This window comes from Rousettus aegyptiacus, unplaced genomic scaffold (genome assembly GCF_014176215.1).
Source record: "Rousettus aegyptiacus isolate mRouAeg1 unplaced genomic scaffold, mRouAeg1.p scaffold_m13_p_1, whole genome shotgun sequence".
In the NCBI taxonomy this organism is placed as follows: domain Eukaryota; kingdom Metazoa; phylum Chordata; class Mammalia; order Chiroptera; family Pteropodidae; genus Rousettus; species Rousettus aegyptiacus.
In genome coordinates this window covers 157,606,036-157,624,783 of record NW_023416284.1, presented here as the reverse complement: position 1 = coordinate 157,624,783, position 18,748 = coordinate 157,606,036, and the positions used below count along the sequence as shown (strand labels likewise).

The window sequence follows — 18,748 nt, the reverse complement described above, 5'->3', positions numbered from 1 at the left end:
AAGCAGAATGAGTCCCACATGCTTATGGGAAAAAAAAGATAATAAATCTAATTAGAACAGAAAGTATATGTGGTGAAGTATTAGGAAGTACATTTTGGCATAGTGCAGTTTCTTGAAGTCTAGGAAGAAGAGTCTGAAAATAATGCAGTGATTGCAAGCAGAGTGACATGAGGACATTTTAGTTTATTAAAGGTGTAAACTGGCAACACTGGGTAATGTGGATTTGGCAGAAAGAACTTATCTAATATAGAAAGAATTTTCAGTAGTCTAAACACAGAATTATGAGGGTTTGGATTTGGGTAGTAATTGATTGCACAGGAAGTAAAATAGAAAAGATAGGTCTAGGAAATGTCTTGGAGGAAAATGGCTATAGAAAAGAAGGGGAAAAATTAAGGAATGAAGAAACCAGTGTTTAGTGGAAAAGTATATCAAATGATGATATCACTAAAAATAGACATAGAATGTATTATTTACCTTCATTAAATGAAAAATAGAATCAAAATCAATATCAGTTTGAGAGAGAAAAGTTTCATGTGGAGTTTGAGGTGATAGTGTTATCTCCAAATATAGTCTATGCATAAATGAAAAGATCAGACTAGGATACAGATACAAAATCAGGCTTAGAAATACAGATTTTTAAAGTCATGCCATAAAAAAGAGTCACATGGGAAGAATATAAAAATCAGATTTACTGGGAGAGAGGATACAAGTTCAAGTTGATTATAGCATTGAACTTAAGTCACGTAACATCTCTGAAACACAGTTATTCCATGTTTTATGCAGAGAAGATAATATCTACATCACGATATTTTGAGCACACGAAGTGGAAGGGCCTTGCAAACTGTAAACTATGTAGATAAAGTTACAGTTACACGGTTAAAGTCATGAAAATGAAAGGGTAGACATTTTAAGCTGTTTTTCTTACAGACTTTGTGTTTGAGACATTAGCCTTCTTCTCTTGATTAAAGACTCACATTTTACTGTGTTAGAGTGGATGATTCATTATGACAGACACTAAAAAAAAGGTTATTTAGCCTGCCCACTCCTAAAACACAGTAAAAACTATCCCCTTCTAAATTCTGACAAATCACTGAATAATCATATATGAGGTTTGCTTAATTGGAGATAAAATTTTAACTAGCAAATAAAGGAATAAGCGTGATAAATTTTCAATTCAAAAGTTCTTCTTGTGGCATATTTATTTGAATAAATAAGCACCTTAAATACTACTTATATTTATTTTTTGTTTTCAACCTTAAAATTGCAAATTATTAAATTATAAAGCAACATATTTAAGCACACCGACTGCATGATAATCGGTTCTTCATTTCATTAGTAACTAATTGTTACTAATTGCACTGAAATAAATAATACTACTTTGGGAAAAATTTGAAACTTAGATGCCTGAACAGTGTACAAGTTTCTAGAGAAGCAGAACCAGATATGTTTTGTGTATTTAGACTGTTTATAATGTCATTTTATTTTTAAAAATTAATCTGAAAAACTATTTTTATTCATTTTGATTGAATGAAGCTTGTGGATCTTGGTATTTCTTAAGAAAATCATAACTCAAATTTGAGTACATAATGACAAATTGTCTGATATAAATTTTAAATAAGTCATGATTACATTTAACTCTTTTAAAATAAGTTTTTGTATGCTGGTCAGACTCTGAGCTATTAATTATAGATGTCACCTATATCAAATTTTATCTTCCAAAAGTATCCAACGACTATATGGAAATTATTCTAATTCTCACCAAAAGGTTTGAGCCTATTGAACAAAGACTATTTCTTAATCTTTTCATAACCAGGACCTTGGACAGTGGCAGGCATCAAATAGACATTTATTATCTGTTTGGAGAATGAATACATGGATGATTTTGTCGTGAACTATTGTCTTATATATCGTTGGAGATATTATTCACCAGGGTTTGAATGCCTTTTTTATTTTGCCGTAATGATATTGCTTGTGTGCAAACTCCTAATTTGTTTTAATTTTGTTTTTAATTCAAGATGTTACACTTAGAAAATAAAATCTTACAACAAAAATTCATGTTAGCATAAACAACTATTATTTCAAGATATTGATGTAAGAGAAATTCAATTTTTAAAAATGCCCTTTCTAAAGCAGTTTACTTTTATTTCCATCTTCGAGTTCACTAAAGAACTCTTAGAGGTAAAAGAAAGATCTTCATGCTCGCCTCCCTCCCCCAAAAAAAATGAGAGAGAAAAAATATTTTTTCGGTCTGATTTTTAAAATATTATTACTGTGGAACAGAATGGATCGTATGTGTCTTAAAGGCATGTATTCTGAATTTCCCTCCCCACCCCATTCGCTTTAAACTCATATCGTATAAATACACTCTTGATGATTCCTGTTACAAATACATGCACTACTATTAAGATTATGGATTCTAACTAATTTTTCCTTGTATTCACAATGGAAACTAGAACTTGGTAGAGAGGAAAATGCACCGAGGACAAACAAGTCTGTAAACGATCTCTGTAAACCAGTATTTACACGGTTTGCCTTAAATTAGTGAAGGCAACACAAGAACCCTTTGTCTGTGGGACGGTGGGTCTGGCAACCATCATCTACTCATGGAAACGACGTCTGATGACTCCGCCTGGGTTGGGGGTGGGGATCGTCGTGCACCGCGTGGAGAGCTTGACTGAGAATTAAAGTGAGCGAACAAAGAAAACTCCCAGCAGCCGTCCGCCAGCGCCTCGCAGCTGCATCAGGAGACATCAGTCAAGCCTGGAAGCCTGTTCGCATCCGTCTCTCCGAGAAAAGAGCTCAAATAAATAATTGATAGAGATTTATCGAGCCCAGGAACAAATCTTTGCAGAAAACCAGTGCATCCGATTTCGAGCGGTTTTGGAATCTTCTGCCAAGTACGGGATATGGGAGTGCCTCAAGGACTTTGAGCGTGGCTACTGATCTTCCATCACGGGCGTGGCTTTGGCCTCTTTGTCTTCTTGTCACCCCCAACCCCATCCCCGTCCCCGCCTTCTTCTCTTTCCTCTTGAAAGTAGCCTCTCTTTGGTTATTTCTGCACTGCCCTTCCTTGCAGTCCCGCCCCATCCCTTGTCCAGTCCGGTGAGGTCAGCTCATGAATATCAGTGCACTTCCCGGGGAGCGTCTTGCACCTCTTGGTACCTCCCGAGTTCGCCTGTTCGGAGCTGCCGCATTAGCCGAGCCGCGGACCGCAGGGAAGTAACCGGCTCTGGGGGCCGCAGAGGCCACGCGTTAACGCCATTGTTCGGGGAAATCCAGTGGGCGTGGAACTGCGACGAATGAGCCCAAAGTCGTGCATATAATACTATAAAGTGAAACTTTCCTCGCCTCTGAAAGACACAATAAACCCTGAGGTCGCCAGAAGATTAGAAGAGCTATTAATTTGCATCAACTTCGAAACATCGCCTCTGCTGAGAAGTGAGCAGTTCTTCCGGATTTCTAACGGGTTTGAGATGAGAGTTGGGGTGGGTCTATTGGCAGATTAAATTTAAGATTAAAAGTGGCTTGGGCTGTTCTGAGGTTGCTTGGTTGGCGATTTCCACAGGGGAAGCCTTGAAGAGACACAGCATCTAGTCATTTTGGGAGAACCACGCGACAGCGACCAGGTACCTTTGAATGTGGAAGCTGAGCTTTCTCCTGGGTTAGAGCTGTCTAGGGGCCGAGATTAAGCGTTCTCTGGCGGCTCTCAGCCTTGGAGTGATTCTGCCTAATTCAAAATTAAAATAAGGTTGCATTGGCAATATAGCTTGTTTGGGTGGTCCACGTTAGTGTGACCCGAGCCGATGAACTAGGCCAGACATTCCAGGAGCGTGTGGCTCCGGAACAACATGTTGGACGTTTTTTACCCTGTCTTCTTTGTTCACTATTTTTGAAACTGAGTTGGAAGGAGATCCCAGAAAGAGAAAAGGAGGTGGAGAAAGAGCTGTCCAGTAATATTTCTTTATAAAATGAAGAATCACTGAACATTGGCTAAGCTATACTTAAAATAGACAGTAACAGGAATAATGCTAGTAAAGTAACTGTCAAGCATTTTCTCTCCTAATAGGAAGAATTTTATTTTTCTTTAAAGCAAAGCTTTCCGCCTAGTCATGCCCCTCAGTGCTTTATGAGAAATTAATTATAGTTCTAAGGAAAAGGCACCTTATTAACTAGCTGACTAGCTAGCTGGATCACTAGGGAGAAAAATCCAGGAGACAGTGGCTTGAGACAGTGGCTTGCTATTTTCAAGATTTTAAATGCCAGTGATGGATTTATTTAAAAAAAAAAAAAAAGCACAATGGAAGTTGATCTTATCACCATGAGTCAGGGTGCATCAGCCTTCTTGGGTGCAGGGTCATTCTGCCTAAGAACTTGGTTCCATAGGATGGACTGGGCACTTAAAAATTACAACTTCACCTATGATACACCATCTGAGAAGATTCTTAAGAATAAAAATATTTTCTATCTAGCAATTACACTTAAAATGATTTGCAAGAACTATGAAATTTGAATAATGTGGAAAAGTCATCACCTATTATTTAAGAAATTGTGCAGAACCACCAGTAAACTTTTTCAAAAGTATTTTAAAAATTATTCTCAAAAGTTAAAAAATCCTTTTAGTTACTGATGACTAAATTATATAAATGATTCTTAATGCCATTATTTGCTTGAAACTGAAGTTTATTTTAAGTCTTTCTTTATTTACATTTTCTCTCAGTCATAGTTTAAAGGAAATCGAGTGCGTTTCTTTAACCAAGAACAACATTAAGGGTTAGAGATGTTTGGGAAAAGTGCCATGTATCCATAGAAAATTCTCTTCAGAAACCTCCATTATAACCCTTTTTCTATAATTGACATGGAAATATTAACTAAATAAAACTTTCTCAATTAAACTAGGCTTTAAAATGTAGATTAGAGGTGAGAAAAACCAAAGTTGAAAAGTCAGGGTATTGACAACTCTAGCATGTGGACATTTATTCCTCTGAAACTTCTTCTCGACCTTATCCTCTTTTTAAAAATCTCCCGTGCCATCAATTATTTTCTGACTCCACGACTCACCCTTGCCCAAACTCGCTACCTTGAAAATGTTAATTTCCGCTGCTTTCAGGTCATCATACTAAGGCGGAGTGAGATGAAAATAGCGCCTCCCTGGACCAAAAAGAGAATTGACAATTCTGCATCTTATTCCTAAAGTGAAAGCTTCTGGTAAGCGCCTTCCAAATCTCATCATTCTCTAGGGCTTTTCTTGACAGGGAAATCATCCTTTGCTCTGTAACAATGCAGACATGCTTTTTGCTTTCCTTCTTTTGTTTCTGTCCCAGATTATAAAGGAAGTTCAGTGGAAGTGTGGAGAGACGACAATGATCTGATGATGGACCGTTCTAAATTGCAGCCGGTAGATTTTTCCTAGACAGCCATGAGTCAGCCACCGACGGGAGGCGCTGCCTCTGCCACAGCCGCAGCTTCTGCCGCCACTGCTGCCACCGAGGCTCGCCTGCACCCGGAGGGTAGCAGCAGAAAGCAGCAGCGTGCTCAATCACCCGCTAGACTGCGGGACAATACGGTGCGACAAACTACTGCGACTACTCGGTCCCCGGTAGGGGCAAGCACTAAACTCAATTTTGTTCGGCAGCAGCAGTGGCAGCAACAACAGCAGCAGCAGCAGCAGCAGCAGCAGCAGCAGCAGCAGCAGCAGCAGCAGCAGCAGCAGCAGCAGCAGGGCAGCAAGACTGGGTGCCGCGCGGCGCCTCAGACCAGCGCGCGAGGAAGCGGAGGCGGGGCAGAGAAGGGGTTGCCGCTGGCTCCCAAGGGGGCCGTGCCGGGAGCTGTCCAGCCCGTGGCTGGTGCTGAAGCGGCCCCGGCGGCGACCTTGGCCCCGGTGGGCTGCAGGAGGCCTTGCCCGCCGGAGGAGCCGCCCCGGGAGCTAGGGCCTGTGTCCTCTAAACTCGGGGAACCCCCTCCGCTCGGGGAAGGAGGAGGAGGGGGTGGAGAAGGAGGAGGAGCCGGCGGCGGCTTGGGAGAAAAGGAGGGGGGCGCTCCTCAGCAGCCGCCGCCGCCGCCCAGGGGCTGGCGAGGGAAAGGCGTACGCGCTCAGCAGAGGGGTGGCAGCGGCGGGGAGGGGGCCTCCACTTCGCCATCCTCTTCCTCTGCGGGCAAAACCCCGGGCCCCGGCAGCAGAAACTCCGGAAGCGGCGTTGCGGGGGGCGGCAGCAGTGGTGGAGGGAGCTACTGGAAGGAAGGATGTCTGCAGTCTGAGCTCATCCAGTTCCATCTCAAGAAAGAGCGGGCGGCAGCGGCAGCAGCCGCGGCTCAGATGCACACTAAGAACGGCGGCAGCAGCAGCCGCAGCTCCCTGGTCTCTGGGGCCTCTGCCATTTGCGAGCCTCTTACTGTCCCTTGCGCCTCCCCAATGGCGGCGGCTGCGGAGGGCCCCCAGCAAAGCGCGGAGGGCAGCGCGAGCGGCGGGAGCATGCAGGCCGCGGCGCCTCCTTCGTCGCAGCCGCACCCGCAGCAGCTCCAGGAGCAGGAAGAAATGCAGGAGGAGATGGAGAAGCTTCGAGAGGAAAACGAGACTCTCAAGGTGAGGAAGGTGGGGGGATCCGGGTGGGGGAGGGGATGTGTGGGCCTTGTTGGATTAGGGCGTGTCTTCGCATGGGTGAGAGGCTGCTATCCTGTTAGGGAGCCTCAAAGAGGGTGGCGAACAGGAAATGAGGGGAGGGGGTTCCGAGGTCTTTTCCGAATTTAAAGCAGCCTACGATTAGTAGTGTTAGGTTTTAATGTAAATCCAAATCTGGGCCTTCGTTTCTCTAATTGTCATGGTTTGTCCCACATTTTCATGGAGAGAGCTAGAGTAGGAGAGCTAGAAAAGGCCTAAATAGGGCCTGCTTTTCTAGTTGTTCCGTGTCACTCCAGTCTCCTGGAGAGGGGCAATGAAATTGAGAATTTGGAGTTGGGATGGGGTGTACACGGTGTATGTCAGAGGGGTGGGTGTGGGGCGAGGCTAATTTTGACCGGCGGCCTGTCACCTCCTCAGAACGAGATCGATGAACTGAGGACCGAGATGGACGAGATGAGGGACACTTTCTTCGAGGAGGATGCCTGTCAACTGCAGGAAATGCGCCACGAGTTGGAGAGAGCCAACAAAAACTGCCGGATCCTGCAGTACCGCCTCCGCAAAGCCGAGCGCAAAAGGCTCCGCTACGCTCAGACGGGGGAAATCGACGGGGAGCTGTTGCGCAGCCTGGAGCAGGACCTCAAGGTCTGCGGCACTGGGGGTTCGGGTGCGCAGCAGTGGCGGTGGGTAGGACTCTGGTCAAGGGCTTTGCTCTGAAAGGTCTTCAGTGGGGACTGGTAAAGAGCTTTAGAGGCACGCAGTTTCGCAGCTCTGACCACAAAATATCAGTCCTAGAAGAAGGAGAAAAACAGACAGGTGGATCTGAACAATCAAGTGTGTGTGGAAGGCCTTGGGCAGTCCGCGCTCTATGGGGTCACCTGGGAGAGTAACTGTGGCTCTTCCAGAGGTGGTGGGAGGAGGGCGCCTGTTTTCCTGGCAGAAATAAGGGTGTGGCAGAGCACAGGCTCTGGTCTTGATCTGGCCTCCAGAATCTGCCTTCCAAGTGAAGGCTGGCCAGGTGGAGTCAAGCAGGCGCTCGAGAGCAATGTAATGAGGACTCCTCCAGAGGAGTTGAAGGCCTGTATAGGAACAGCACTGGGAAGATACCAGAGTTGAGATTTCTCTCTGCAAATTCCCACCCACATTTTCCAGGACCCCTTCCTTTCTGTCCAACTTGAGAACCCCTTTAGAAGTGAAGGGAGAGTGAAGTAAATGAAAAAAACATTCCACATTCTTTTTTAACGTGAAGAGTTGCTTGGGAATCTCCCCCAGTGGAAAAATTTCAACTTTAAAATGCATTTGTTTGTTTGTTTTTTTGTTTGTTTTGTTTTTTAGGCAAGTGTGCTCTGTTTGGTTGAGTTTAACTGTAAGCAGATTTATTGACGATGTAAAACAAGTATAATCTTCATGGCCTTGAACAACCAACCAAATAAAATTTTATTGTATTAACTTCAAGATATAAAAATCAAGTGTAATTATTCTATATTTGTTTAAAAGTAAGCTATGAAAAAACATTTTATGAAAATCATTGCCTTATTTTTTTCTTCTTTTTTTAACATTTGTTGAGTACTCACAATGCACTAGGTCGGGCAGCAAGCATTTTTACCTATGTTATTATGTCACTTAGCTCTCAAGGAAAAAAACTAATGGAGATTATTGATAGCATCACTCAACAGGTGCCTAAACTGAATCTTTTACAGAGGTGAAGTGTCCAGTCTCCAGTTCCGGAACTTGGCTAGTAGGTAGCCAGGCTGGGTTCCCACCCAGTCTAAAACATAGCCTGTGTCCTGAACCACTACATTAGATTGCTCCACTTTTCTTTCAAACCCTAAAGTTTCCAAGATCATCTCCAAAAAAGGAGGCAAAATGCACACTGTTATTTTTTTAAAAACCGTCTCAAGGACTAGAATACTTCCTAAAACCAAGCATCTGGAAGTATAGGATCAAAATTCGTTGCCCACACTTCACTTATGAAAACTTCGTTTTCTAGTCTTTAAAATAGGTGATAATAAAAGTGTCCACCTCATAGTTTTGTTGCAAAATTAGAGGAGATATGTGAAATTTCTCTACGAGTGATAAAACACAATTGAACATTACCACGGTGTGATGTAGAGGTTATAAGGACAAAAGGCAAGAGCCAGAGTACCTGGCCACTTGTTAGCTGTGTGACCTTGAGCTTATTTACATCTCTGAGACTCAGTTTTCACATTTATAAAATAGAAATAATAGTACCTATCTGATGGGATTGTTGTGAGGATTAAATGGCTTATGTATATGAATAGCTTATATATAAAGCATCTGGAATGATGCCTATATACAGTAAACACTGTAACTATCAGCTCTTAATACATTTAATATGAATATAACTTTAGCACACCTATTTTGTAGTCTTTAATTATACTTTGTTACAAATGTTTCAATTTAGGTTGCAAAGGATGTGTCTGTGAGACTTCACCATGAATTGGAAAATGTGGAAGAAAAGAGAACGACAACAGAAGATGAAAATGAGAAATTGAGACAACAGCTTATAGAAGTTGAGATTGCAAAGCAAGCTTTACAGAATGAACTGGAAAAAATGAAAGAGGTTAGTATTCGATTATTTCATGGTGTGCTATTTATTTTTAACTCTTTAGAAAAGAATTCTAAGGACTAATGTGACTGTTAAAATAATTCCATTCTTATGATTATAAAGCAGTTTGTTGTTCTCACTCAATATAGTAAGATAAATGAGTTTATAGTGATAAATCCATAGCAAAGAAAGTTTTGACTTCAGTCCTGCTTCTAACTTGATATATATGAACTGCGACTGATATTTTATTCTGTGTCATCTAAATGTATATTAATGAAATAAATAATGTAGCTGTACCAAACACAAAGGGTGCCAACAGTATGAAGGAATAAGTTTGTGTTAACAGAGAGAAAGAACTAGTTGTGTGAATTACTCCTAAGTTCATAGAACCACAGACTTTAACAATGAAAAAGTCCATAAAGTCCGCTCATGTCATCTAATCTATGTAATCTAATCTTTGCTGGAATCTTTCATATAACAAAGCCTCTAAATGGTGGGATGCTTAGAAAATCACCAGGGACTAACCCTTAAAGCATCTTGTGCAGTAGCCAACGGCATCACAGCATACCTCTGTTTAAAGGATTTCTTTGTTTTGAGTTGAAATCTATTTAATTGCAAATTGAACCAATTCATTTTAGTTCTACCCTTTAGGGTAAAAGAATCAGTGTTCTTTCCCACATCAGCTATTTCAAGGTTTTGCCATGTTTCCCCTGAATCTTCTCAAAGAACAAAATTGGTATTGAAGAAAATAATTAAAAGAGAAAAGAAACAGAAGAGGTCTATCAAGAAATAATTAGCTTTGTGATAAGTAACAACTTGAATTAAAATATTCTTCTTTGAAAACTGCCTGAGTATACAGTGCAACTTGCAAAAACTATTATTGAGAATTACCAAATATGCATGTGGTCCTCTGAACATTTTCCTCTGCTTAAACGTGCAGAAGTTAAATGAAAATCTTAATCTTTCCATGGACTGAGATATTGCTCTTTTCCATTACTGTTCTTATCTCAAAATGGTATAAAATATATATACCATGTAACTATGAAAATATCAATAGTCTGATTAAAATATGTGTCAGAAATTATAGAAAACTGTTTTGAATAGGATAAACTATTTTATGATCTAAGTTTATACTTATTCTTATATTATTCTGACTTTAAACATTTTTTTTAACATGACATTTTAATGATATGTTATTTTTGGCTAATAGCTAAGGATGGCCGTGGGATACAGTAGAAAATCATAGAGACTGGGAGCCATGCAACTGACTGTCTTCACTGAGTAACTTAAAGGTCTCAAACTTCTCCTTGCCTCGGTTTATTCAGCTGCAGGGGTAATGGTTTTAATCATGAACCCCTGGACATTACCATTAAAGAGCAGCATAGATCTTTTTCTAAAGTTAAGAGATCAAATATGAAATTAATATAGATACATGTTTCTTTAACAGTAATGTACAGTTAAAGTATGTCGAAAATTCAGTTTTATTTCTAGGAAAAAAATAAGTAGATAGCTGTATTTGTTTGCTAGGACTGCCATAACAAAGTAGTACCACAAACTCGGTGGCTTAGCCAACATTTTCTCACAGTTCTTTAGGTGAGAAGTGTTGGCAGGATTGACTCCTTCTGAGGACTATGAGGGAAGGATCTGTCCTAAACTTCTCCTTTTGGCTTATAGATAGATGGCTATCTTCATGTTCACATGGCATTCTCCTTGTAACTATGTTCAAATTTCCCCTTCTTATAAGGACACCAGTCACATTAGATTAGGGCCCATCATTATAAATTCATTGTAGTTCAATTCCCTATGTAAAGACCCTATATCCAAATGAAGTTATATTCTGAGGTACTTGGGATTAATACTTTGACATATGAATGGGAGTGGGGTGGGACAAAATGCAATCCAGAACAGTAACGATTAAATACCTTCTTATGGGCAAGCAAAAAGAAAGTTCATTGTCAATCCCATTGGCTCCATTCTGTGATCATATCTCACTTGCCTTCTCCCATAGTCTTTGTTTATACAATTAAAAACACTAAAGTCAAAATAACATTTGATTACCCAGGATACAATAGAAATGGCTTATGATTTGATTTGGTATCACGTAGATTTTTGTCAAGTGAGTATCTGGAAAATGGGATTTCAGAATGGCATAAGAGCTTTCTGAATTTCATCCTGTGTCCAGGAAAGGGGAAAATGCCTATAGATTAGCTGTACATTAGCCAGGCAGATGAGACTGTTCCCATCTTAAAATAAAAACCCAAATAATCTGGCTACCAGGAAGAAGGGCTGGAACCTGGGTGTTTCTTCAGTAGAATCACTATAAAGATACATTCCTTGATTCTGTTCCTCATAACCCTTTTCTATGACTATTTCCTCCTTCAGGGCTCTAATTCTAAATAGGGAAAACACTCTTGCAGTACCAGGTAGTGTAGGTATATGTGTTCATGACAAAGAGGTAATTCATATTCTCCTTGGAGTTATAAAAGCCAACTTCTAATCCTTGATTAGAAACTACAACAGTAAAAGCGTAAGGAATTTAGGAGCAGGTATGTAGGGTATATGTAGCATATCAGCTTTTAAAGTAACCTTTAATTAAAAAGATAGGCTCTGAAATAGTGCATGCAGTTTGAGAAGATGAGATGGGAGAGAAATAGAAATAGAGAGGAAGGGCAACAGAGTGGAAGACAAAGATCTAAGAGATTATAAATGTAATAAAGGGGAAATAAAAAATATTCTGGTAGGAAAGTTCCATAATCATTTGAGGTTGATCTTTATAGTGTTCAGAAAAGTATCAGAAATAGAAAAAGTAGTTTAAAAATATGTTTAGAAAGCAGAAATGCTTCATTTAAACAAGATTTTTATAATTGTAGTTTCATTACCCTCCAAGAAGATAAATATTAAAACTGAGTTGCAATAATAACTAGCTCACTTTATAGGGTAGGAGCTATGAGTTTGAAGACTGACTTGTCCCTGTATAATTGCAACAGCTTCAGTTAACCATCTGCTTCCTTGGTTGTAAAATGAAAACATATTCAAGTCCTTGGTGAGTGGCAACCACACGATCGTTATCCCTTTGTGGCATCAACCAGTGGTGAAAATAGAACCAGGCCAAGCTTTCCATTATGAAGAGAATAAACTAGTTATGGAGTAAAATCATAAAATGTTAAATAGAATATTAGAGAAAAGCAATCCTCCAATTCTCTGATTTTAGTTTTTTTTATATGGAGTCATATAGATGTTGAATAGCACAGCTGAGACCCATAGGCCATCTGTTGGAGTTTGGAAGCCATTTACTAAAGGTTTAACTGGCTTCAAGGGTGTTAACCAATTGCTCTCAGGGCTGGTGGCTGCACAAAGTCCTGTACACCTGCTCACATCCATCTGCCTATCTTGTCTTCCTGAGAGTATGGAGTAGGCACCAGGGGATAAAAAGAGTTGAGTAGAGACAGGATGGAGGTAATTAGTTGAGTCTACTGTAGTTCATTGCTTGCATTGAAACAGCTGATATTCTGCCAACTGCAAATAGGAGGGACCTCTTAGGATGCTGCCTTAAAATCTAATGGCATTCTTATCTTAATTATAAAACATTAATGTCCTAGCAGTATGCTTTCTTATAGTAGAAAAATGCCTTTACCTTTATGTATCCTGGGAAAAATGGTATTCTATCTTACAGTATCATAATCAGAGAGACAGAGGTTTTTGTAAAAGGTATTTCATGGAAACTATGACTAGTTCTTTGAATGCAAGGACAGGTTAATGCACAAATAGCATAAAGTGAGGATCTGGAGAAGGCTCTCTACACTACAATACATTATCTATGAGAGGTGAGTCTTTGTTCCATTTAATTGAGGGTCACTCTTCTTTATGAAATCCTGTTGCTGTAGGAAGAATCTTTATTTTCAAAGCTTCGAAACTCCTGTGCTCTTCAAAAAAGAGGGGTCTTCTCATGTCACTTTTAAGATCTGTTGCTTGGAGACATTTGAGCAAGTAAGTAACCACCAGAAGACGTTTGAAAACAGAAAGAGAAAAAAGTTAATTAAGATGACGATGATAAGAATTGTTTATTAGATCTTTTTTGTTTTAGAGTCTGTACTCTGTGTTGTCTCATCCCTCACCCTCACCCAAGAGTTTCAAAAGAAAATGATTCTCTTAATTTTTCCTGGTCTTTTGCGAGGGCTCCCAACTGGCCTACTACAATAGCACCATCTAACTTGGGATTTTTATTTTCTGTGAATTTATTTAATATGGCTTATCTGTTATCATGAACTTTCATTCTAGAATGAAAAAAAATAATGCTATAAATTTCAATAGTAGTGTCTCTGTTTTTTTTTTTTTTTTTGTCTCTATTATACAGAGTATATTTGTATATGCAGACTATTACAGAACACATTAATAAACAATTGCTTGTCTGGCATGATTATAATTACCTATTTATTTTCTTATATAAAGAACTGATTGTAATTATACTTGACTTTGATAGAACATCTTTATAAAGTGCAAAAAAGAAATGATGAGTGAAAAATATCAAAGAAGCAGCCCAAGAGACAGTTTTAATGGGGAATGCCTTTGGCATTTTGAATATTTCCCCCAGGTTCTGGTAGTTTCCTTATAGTTTTAAAAGAAAATGGAATAGTAGTCAGTGATATTTTAAAATGAAATTGTCATAAATATTTTGAAATGTATCAAACACTATCATTTTTCAGAGACAATATTTTCTTGAATAACATAGGCAGGAATAATAGAGATTAAATTAAAAACAAGGAAGAGTATGCCAAGTAAGCATAGAAAGGCTTGTCTTTCAGGAAGTCACCATTTATATTTAAAGATGTTTTTATTTAGGAATTATAAACTTCGTTGGATGCTTTTCCGTGTGATTACATATGCAGTTGCAGGCACTGTGAAGTGATCCCCAAGACTCAGTCTTGAGTCAGTGGCTGTTTTATTTTACTGAGATGCCAAGCCCCAGCAAAAGCAAAGTAGTACACGGATCCCTGGTGGAGAATTATTTTCTGAAACATTGAACTTTTATTATAAACTTCAAATTTCTGACTTTTTAGATAAAAATACATGTCAACATAATGCACCCTATATAGCTGATTAGATCCCAGTTTCTTTCTTGGCTGGAATTTTGGACTTTATATTCTCAAAACAGCAAGGCACCGGAAAAATACAGGTTTTACCTGGTTGAGCATCTCCTATTGAGTTGCAATTCTCAGTTGAAATATCCATTGATTTTGATGTTTGCAGCATTGTGGGTTTCATAAAAAGTATTTAACCACTGTATGTTGAAAGGTTTGTTGCATTTGCTGATAAACCATATCCACAGGAGTTAAGTTTCCAACCCTGGACTTTCCCAGTTTAACAGAGGTTCTGGGGCTCTAGTCTGAACATTGAGTGATCACCCCTGAGACGAGCAGCTTTCCTGTGTTTAAATATATGCTACCTACAGATTGTTGAAGAGTCTTTTACGTCTCTATCAAACCTACCATAAAAAGGAATTCGAAATGATATGCAGTTAATCATAAATATTGAAATAAGGTTTTAAAAATTTGGTCAAGTAAGAATTCTGGGAAGATGAAGGCAAATTTAATCCAAGGGATGTATATTATTATGAACAGATCTGAGTTTAGTAGCAATCAAGGTAGGGAGAAAAATAATGAAAAAAATCTTTCCTACCTGTGACCAGATATGAAGGAAACGTGAAGCTTTCTCTGAGGCCTCCAGAGCAACTATGAAGAAGAGTAATTATACTACCTCAAAGTGTTGACAGTTATAAACATGTTATTTATATAGCAACCAATGGACTGGTGAGCCTTCTAAACAACAAATTAGGAATTACAAATTTCAGAAAATAAAAATAAAGCACTTTGTCGGTAGCTATGAATTTGAGTATGGTTTCTTAGAAAGCGCATATCATGGAGGCTGCAGATTGGCTTTGAGCCTTACCTCTCACTCCTTGTGACCTCGAGAAAGTATCTTGAAATTTATAGGCCTCACTTACTTTATTCGTAAGTGCAGAAATTATACTAAATGCTCTCAATGGTACCTATAAAAATGTCATTTTTTACTTTGTCAGTTATCCATCTCTGTCCTCCCAAAAAGTTTTATTCATAGTCAACCATGCCATTCTATTTCATTATTATTATTTTATTATTATATCTTTTTTATTTATTCAATCAACACATATTTAGTGAACAGTAATTTATTAACTGCTGTAGTATGGCCATATAGATACCACAGAGGATACAAAGACATAGTTATCAGAGTGTTGCATTAAACTCAGTTTGCACTCACTGAGGGCATTGCTGAAGAGTTTTGAATCACAGGGACTCACTTGCAATGCCTTCTGCTTGTTGCTACTGCTCAGTGTTCAGAGCCTGGTTTAGTGAAGAAATCAGAACTGAAGACCCGGTGTGCTAGGCTGAGGACAGTGGAGATTTCTGAATAATGTGAGCCATGCTTTCAATATTGCTTTAGCCGTCCACATTAAGCCACAGAGATCTTGTGATAACCACGGAATTCATTTTCTTTTATGATAAGAAATAAACCAGAGTATTGAATGATGGTACCTAGGCATTCTAATTTGTGCAGAAAGCCTCTGAGGTGGGTTCTTTAACTATACAGTTCTGTAGGGTGAAATCTGCCCCTGGAAGGCTGCCAGGCTCTCACCATAGGGAATGGGCATGTGAGTTAATGAATGCTGGATATCAGTTAAACATCTAAACATTTGTATTTTGTTATTATTGAAATTTAATTTATTTTCATCCCCCTATGATTTCTCTGAAGGTGAAAGTCTACATTTCCACAAGCTAATAAGAATCTCTTAGGTGTTACTTGGTTCTCTGTGTATGAGACAGACAAAAACTTCCTTAGAACCAAACCCCATAGAGTAACTAGTTCCTTCCTTAAGGGATTCTGAAGGTGGAGCTGTGACATAACTAGTCCACATCATGCCTTCAGGCTTTGGGAGCAGTAATTAACATTCTCTATCACTCCCCTCCACCCTAAGCGACTTTGCTACCTGAGAAGGGCCTTGTTCCTAGTGGGGGCAGAAAACAGCCTGTTCCTTGAGGCCAAAACCTAAAAACTTTTATCAGGCTTTTAAAGCAAACACTTATTGAGCATATATCTATGTCTATGTCTATGTCTATGTCTATGTCTATGTCTATATGTCTATATCTAATCTATATCTATATCTATATCTATGTATCTAATCTATAGAAAAACACACACACACACACACCCGCACACATAACAGTTAAATGTCATTATGAAAGTAGTTCCTGACCTTAAGTTAATTAGTTTTTGATAAACAGCAACCTCGTACCTGTTTTATTTTGACAATAGTTAACACATATGCATCACTCTACTGAATACTTGGACATACATTATCTAACGACAGTAAGCTCTGTGAAGACAGGGCCCATACCTGTTTTAAATACTGTCCCACCCTCAACATCCATCCAATTCAGTGCCTGGCATGTATCAGTTAGACCACATTCTTCTGTAAAACAATAACACCGTTATCTCATCTTTCATTTGCATACATATTTTTCCTGTGCTAGACCATAAGTACGGACCTGAGAGTAAGGACCGAGACTTTTTCATCATTGTGTCTGTCCACAACAGCCAGAGGTCCTTGACACAAAATTGATGAACAACAAATAATTTTGAATGATACAATGAATGGACATTAAGAGAAGTGTTTCAGGCCCTCTTTTGCAAAGAGAACAAGAAACTGGACTCAGAACCGGGGCTTTTTTCCACTACACTTAGTGCAAAACAAACAAAATGAGAAGGAAGTACACAAGTAACTCCAGCCTCAACCTGATTCCAGGATTTAAGGTCTCTCGAGACTTTGCTACTTCCTAGAAACTTCCAGTTCTTCATCTTGCTTCTCTCAAACTCCACTTATTCCCCAGAAGCAATAAGTCTTCCCTGAAACAGGTCTTGTGGGCTTCCTGAGAAGGAGAATAAGGACAGAAGTTCAAGAACAGGAGGACAGCTCTGATGCCTTGGATATCAGTTCTGCAGTTTAACTTCTTTGTGCTTTGCTGAAAAATGCAAAATACAGGTTTTGAGAATGAGATAAGACTGCAGATCCTGTCACTCCCAAAGACTATTCAACTAAATTTGCTTTAAGTCTTCAGTGTTTGGGACAGTCAATTCAGTAGTTAATTTGGCTAGAGAGAGATGGGAAATGACCCCGGGGCTGTGGTTCAGTGCTAATTATAAGCCAGTCACTGTGCCAGTCACTGTTCATCTCATCATTTTCGAGATGAACACTGGAGGCTCAGAAATATTTAACATAACAAGTAAGCAGGCTGGGTCCACAACCATCTGTGTGCTTCCAAGTCCATAGTCTCCACTGGCCAATGCTGCACAGCCTCACGATAGGAACTCAGGCTGCCTTTTTCACGGTCACTTCCATCTCCTTCCTAATCCACAAATGACCTGCCTTCTTTGTGACCTCAGTACTCCAAGAATTTCAAGTTCTGTACCTCTACTGCACATGGGAGTGCTCTGAGCAAGCTTTGAGAGGACTGCCAAGAAGCCTACAGTAAAAAATCTGTTTATAGAAAGGGAATCTTTGGAGGAAAAAAAAAAAAAAAACACCTAGAAACATAGGGCTAGAAAACTATTTTCATGTTTGTTGATTATATTTCCCTTTTTTACAGACTTAATACCTATGTTATTTCAGATAGGTCACTTAATAACTGACTCTCGACTTAGTCACTTTTTAAAGGAAAATGAATATTTTTATTATCCACTCTATTCACAAAGATAATTTGAAATAATGTGTGTGAAAAGTGCTTTATAAACAGTAAGGTTCAATATAGACATCAAAAGTTGTTGTTGCTATTACCACATAGCTCTAGATTAGCTGATTAAGACTTCACTCCTAGAAAGAAGTTTTAAGTTTAAGAGACTGAAATTTTTGCTTTATCTAGGACTCCAGTTCTTTTATACAGACAGGCCTTTGAAATACTTTTGCTGTCTATTTCCCCATGCAAGTCGTCTGCTCTCTGAAGCTCCGCTTCACATCTCACTTCACCATAAAGACATTCTAACTTTCACCTGTCCTGTTCCCTCTTCTACTAGGCATGTCCTTAGTTCTTACTGCTTACCCATCCATTAGCTGACATTTACATATGTTTTGTGGGATGTGCAGACAATTTGTCTGTACTACCTTACCCTGCGTTCATCGACGGGGCTGATGATGTCAATTTGTCGAAATAAATGTCTTTCTCCTATCTTTGCTGCTCTATAAATATTCTTCTTAAACATTTTAACAGAGAAAGGACAAGATACTTTAGATTGTTTTTGTAGCTTTTATTGACTCCACATCTACATTCTGTGCTCTCTGAATTTAAAAACCATATTTATTTTTAATTTATACACAGAGACTGTTATACATACCAAAACTATCAATAGATGGTTGGGCAAGAGATTTTTTTAAAAGATGTGATTGCTGTCAGAAGAGCTCATCTTTAGCTTCTTAAATTAGAATTTATTTATTTCCTTTTTTTTTCTAATACTTGTGTTATGTTTGAGTAAATATAACT

General features: G+C 39.2%; 1 protein-coding gene and 1 long non-coding RNA gene across 3 annotated transcripts in view; one reads left to right on the top strand and one right to left on the bottom strand.

Annotated features, from left to right (window-relative positions):
* The first annotated feature begins 3,124 nt into the window (after positions 1-3,124).
* SOGA3 (SOGA family member 3) overlaps positions 3,125-18,748 on the top strand; it is a 58,736-nt gene continuing 43,112 nt past the window's right edge. Inside the window, exons 1-4 of one of the 2 annotated variants that reach the window (XM_016157129.2) lie at positions 3,125-3,438; positions 5,322-6,580; positions 7,034-7,258; positions 9,039-9,197. In XM_016157129.2, coding sequence (XP_016012615.2) covers positions 5,417-6,580; positions 7,034-7,258; positions 9,039-9,197 — 1,548 coding nt within the window. In that variant the 5' untranslated portion in view covers positions 3,125-3,438; positions 5,322-5,416. Of the gene's footprint in view, positions 3,439-5,282; positions 6,581-7,033; positions 7,259-9,038; positions 9,198-18,748 lie in introns of those variants that run through there. The other variant, XM_016157130.2, reaches the window with a different exon arrangement.
* Positions 13,544-18,748, bottom strand: part of LOC118602968 — an 83,949-nt gene continuing 78,744 nt past the window's right edge. The window contains exon 4 of the long non-coding RNA XR_004951055.1: positions 13,544-14,911. This is a non-coding gene — a long non-coding RNA (uncharacterized LOC118602968). The remainder of the gene's footprint in view (positions 14,912-18,748) is intronic.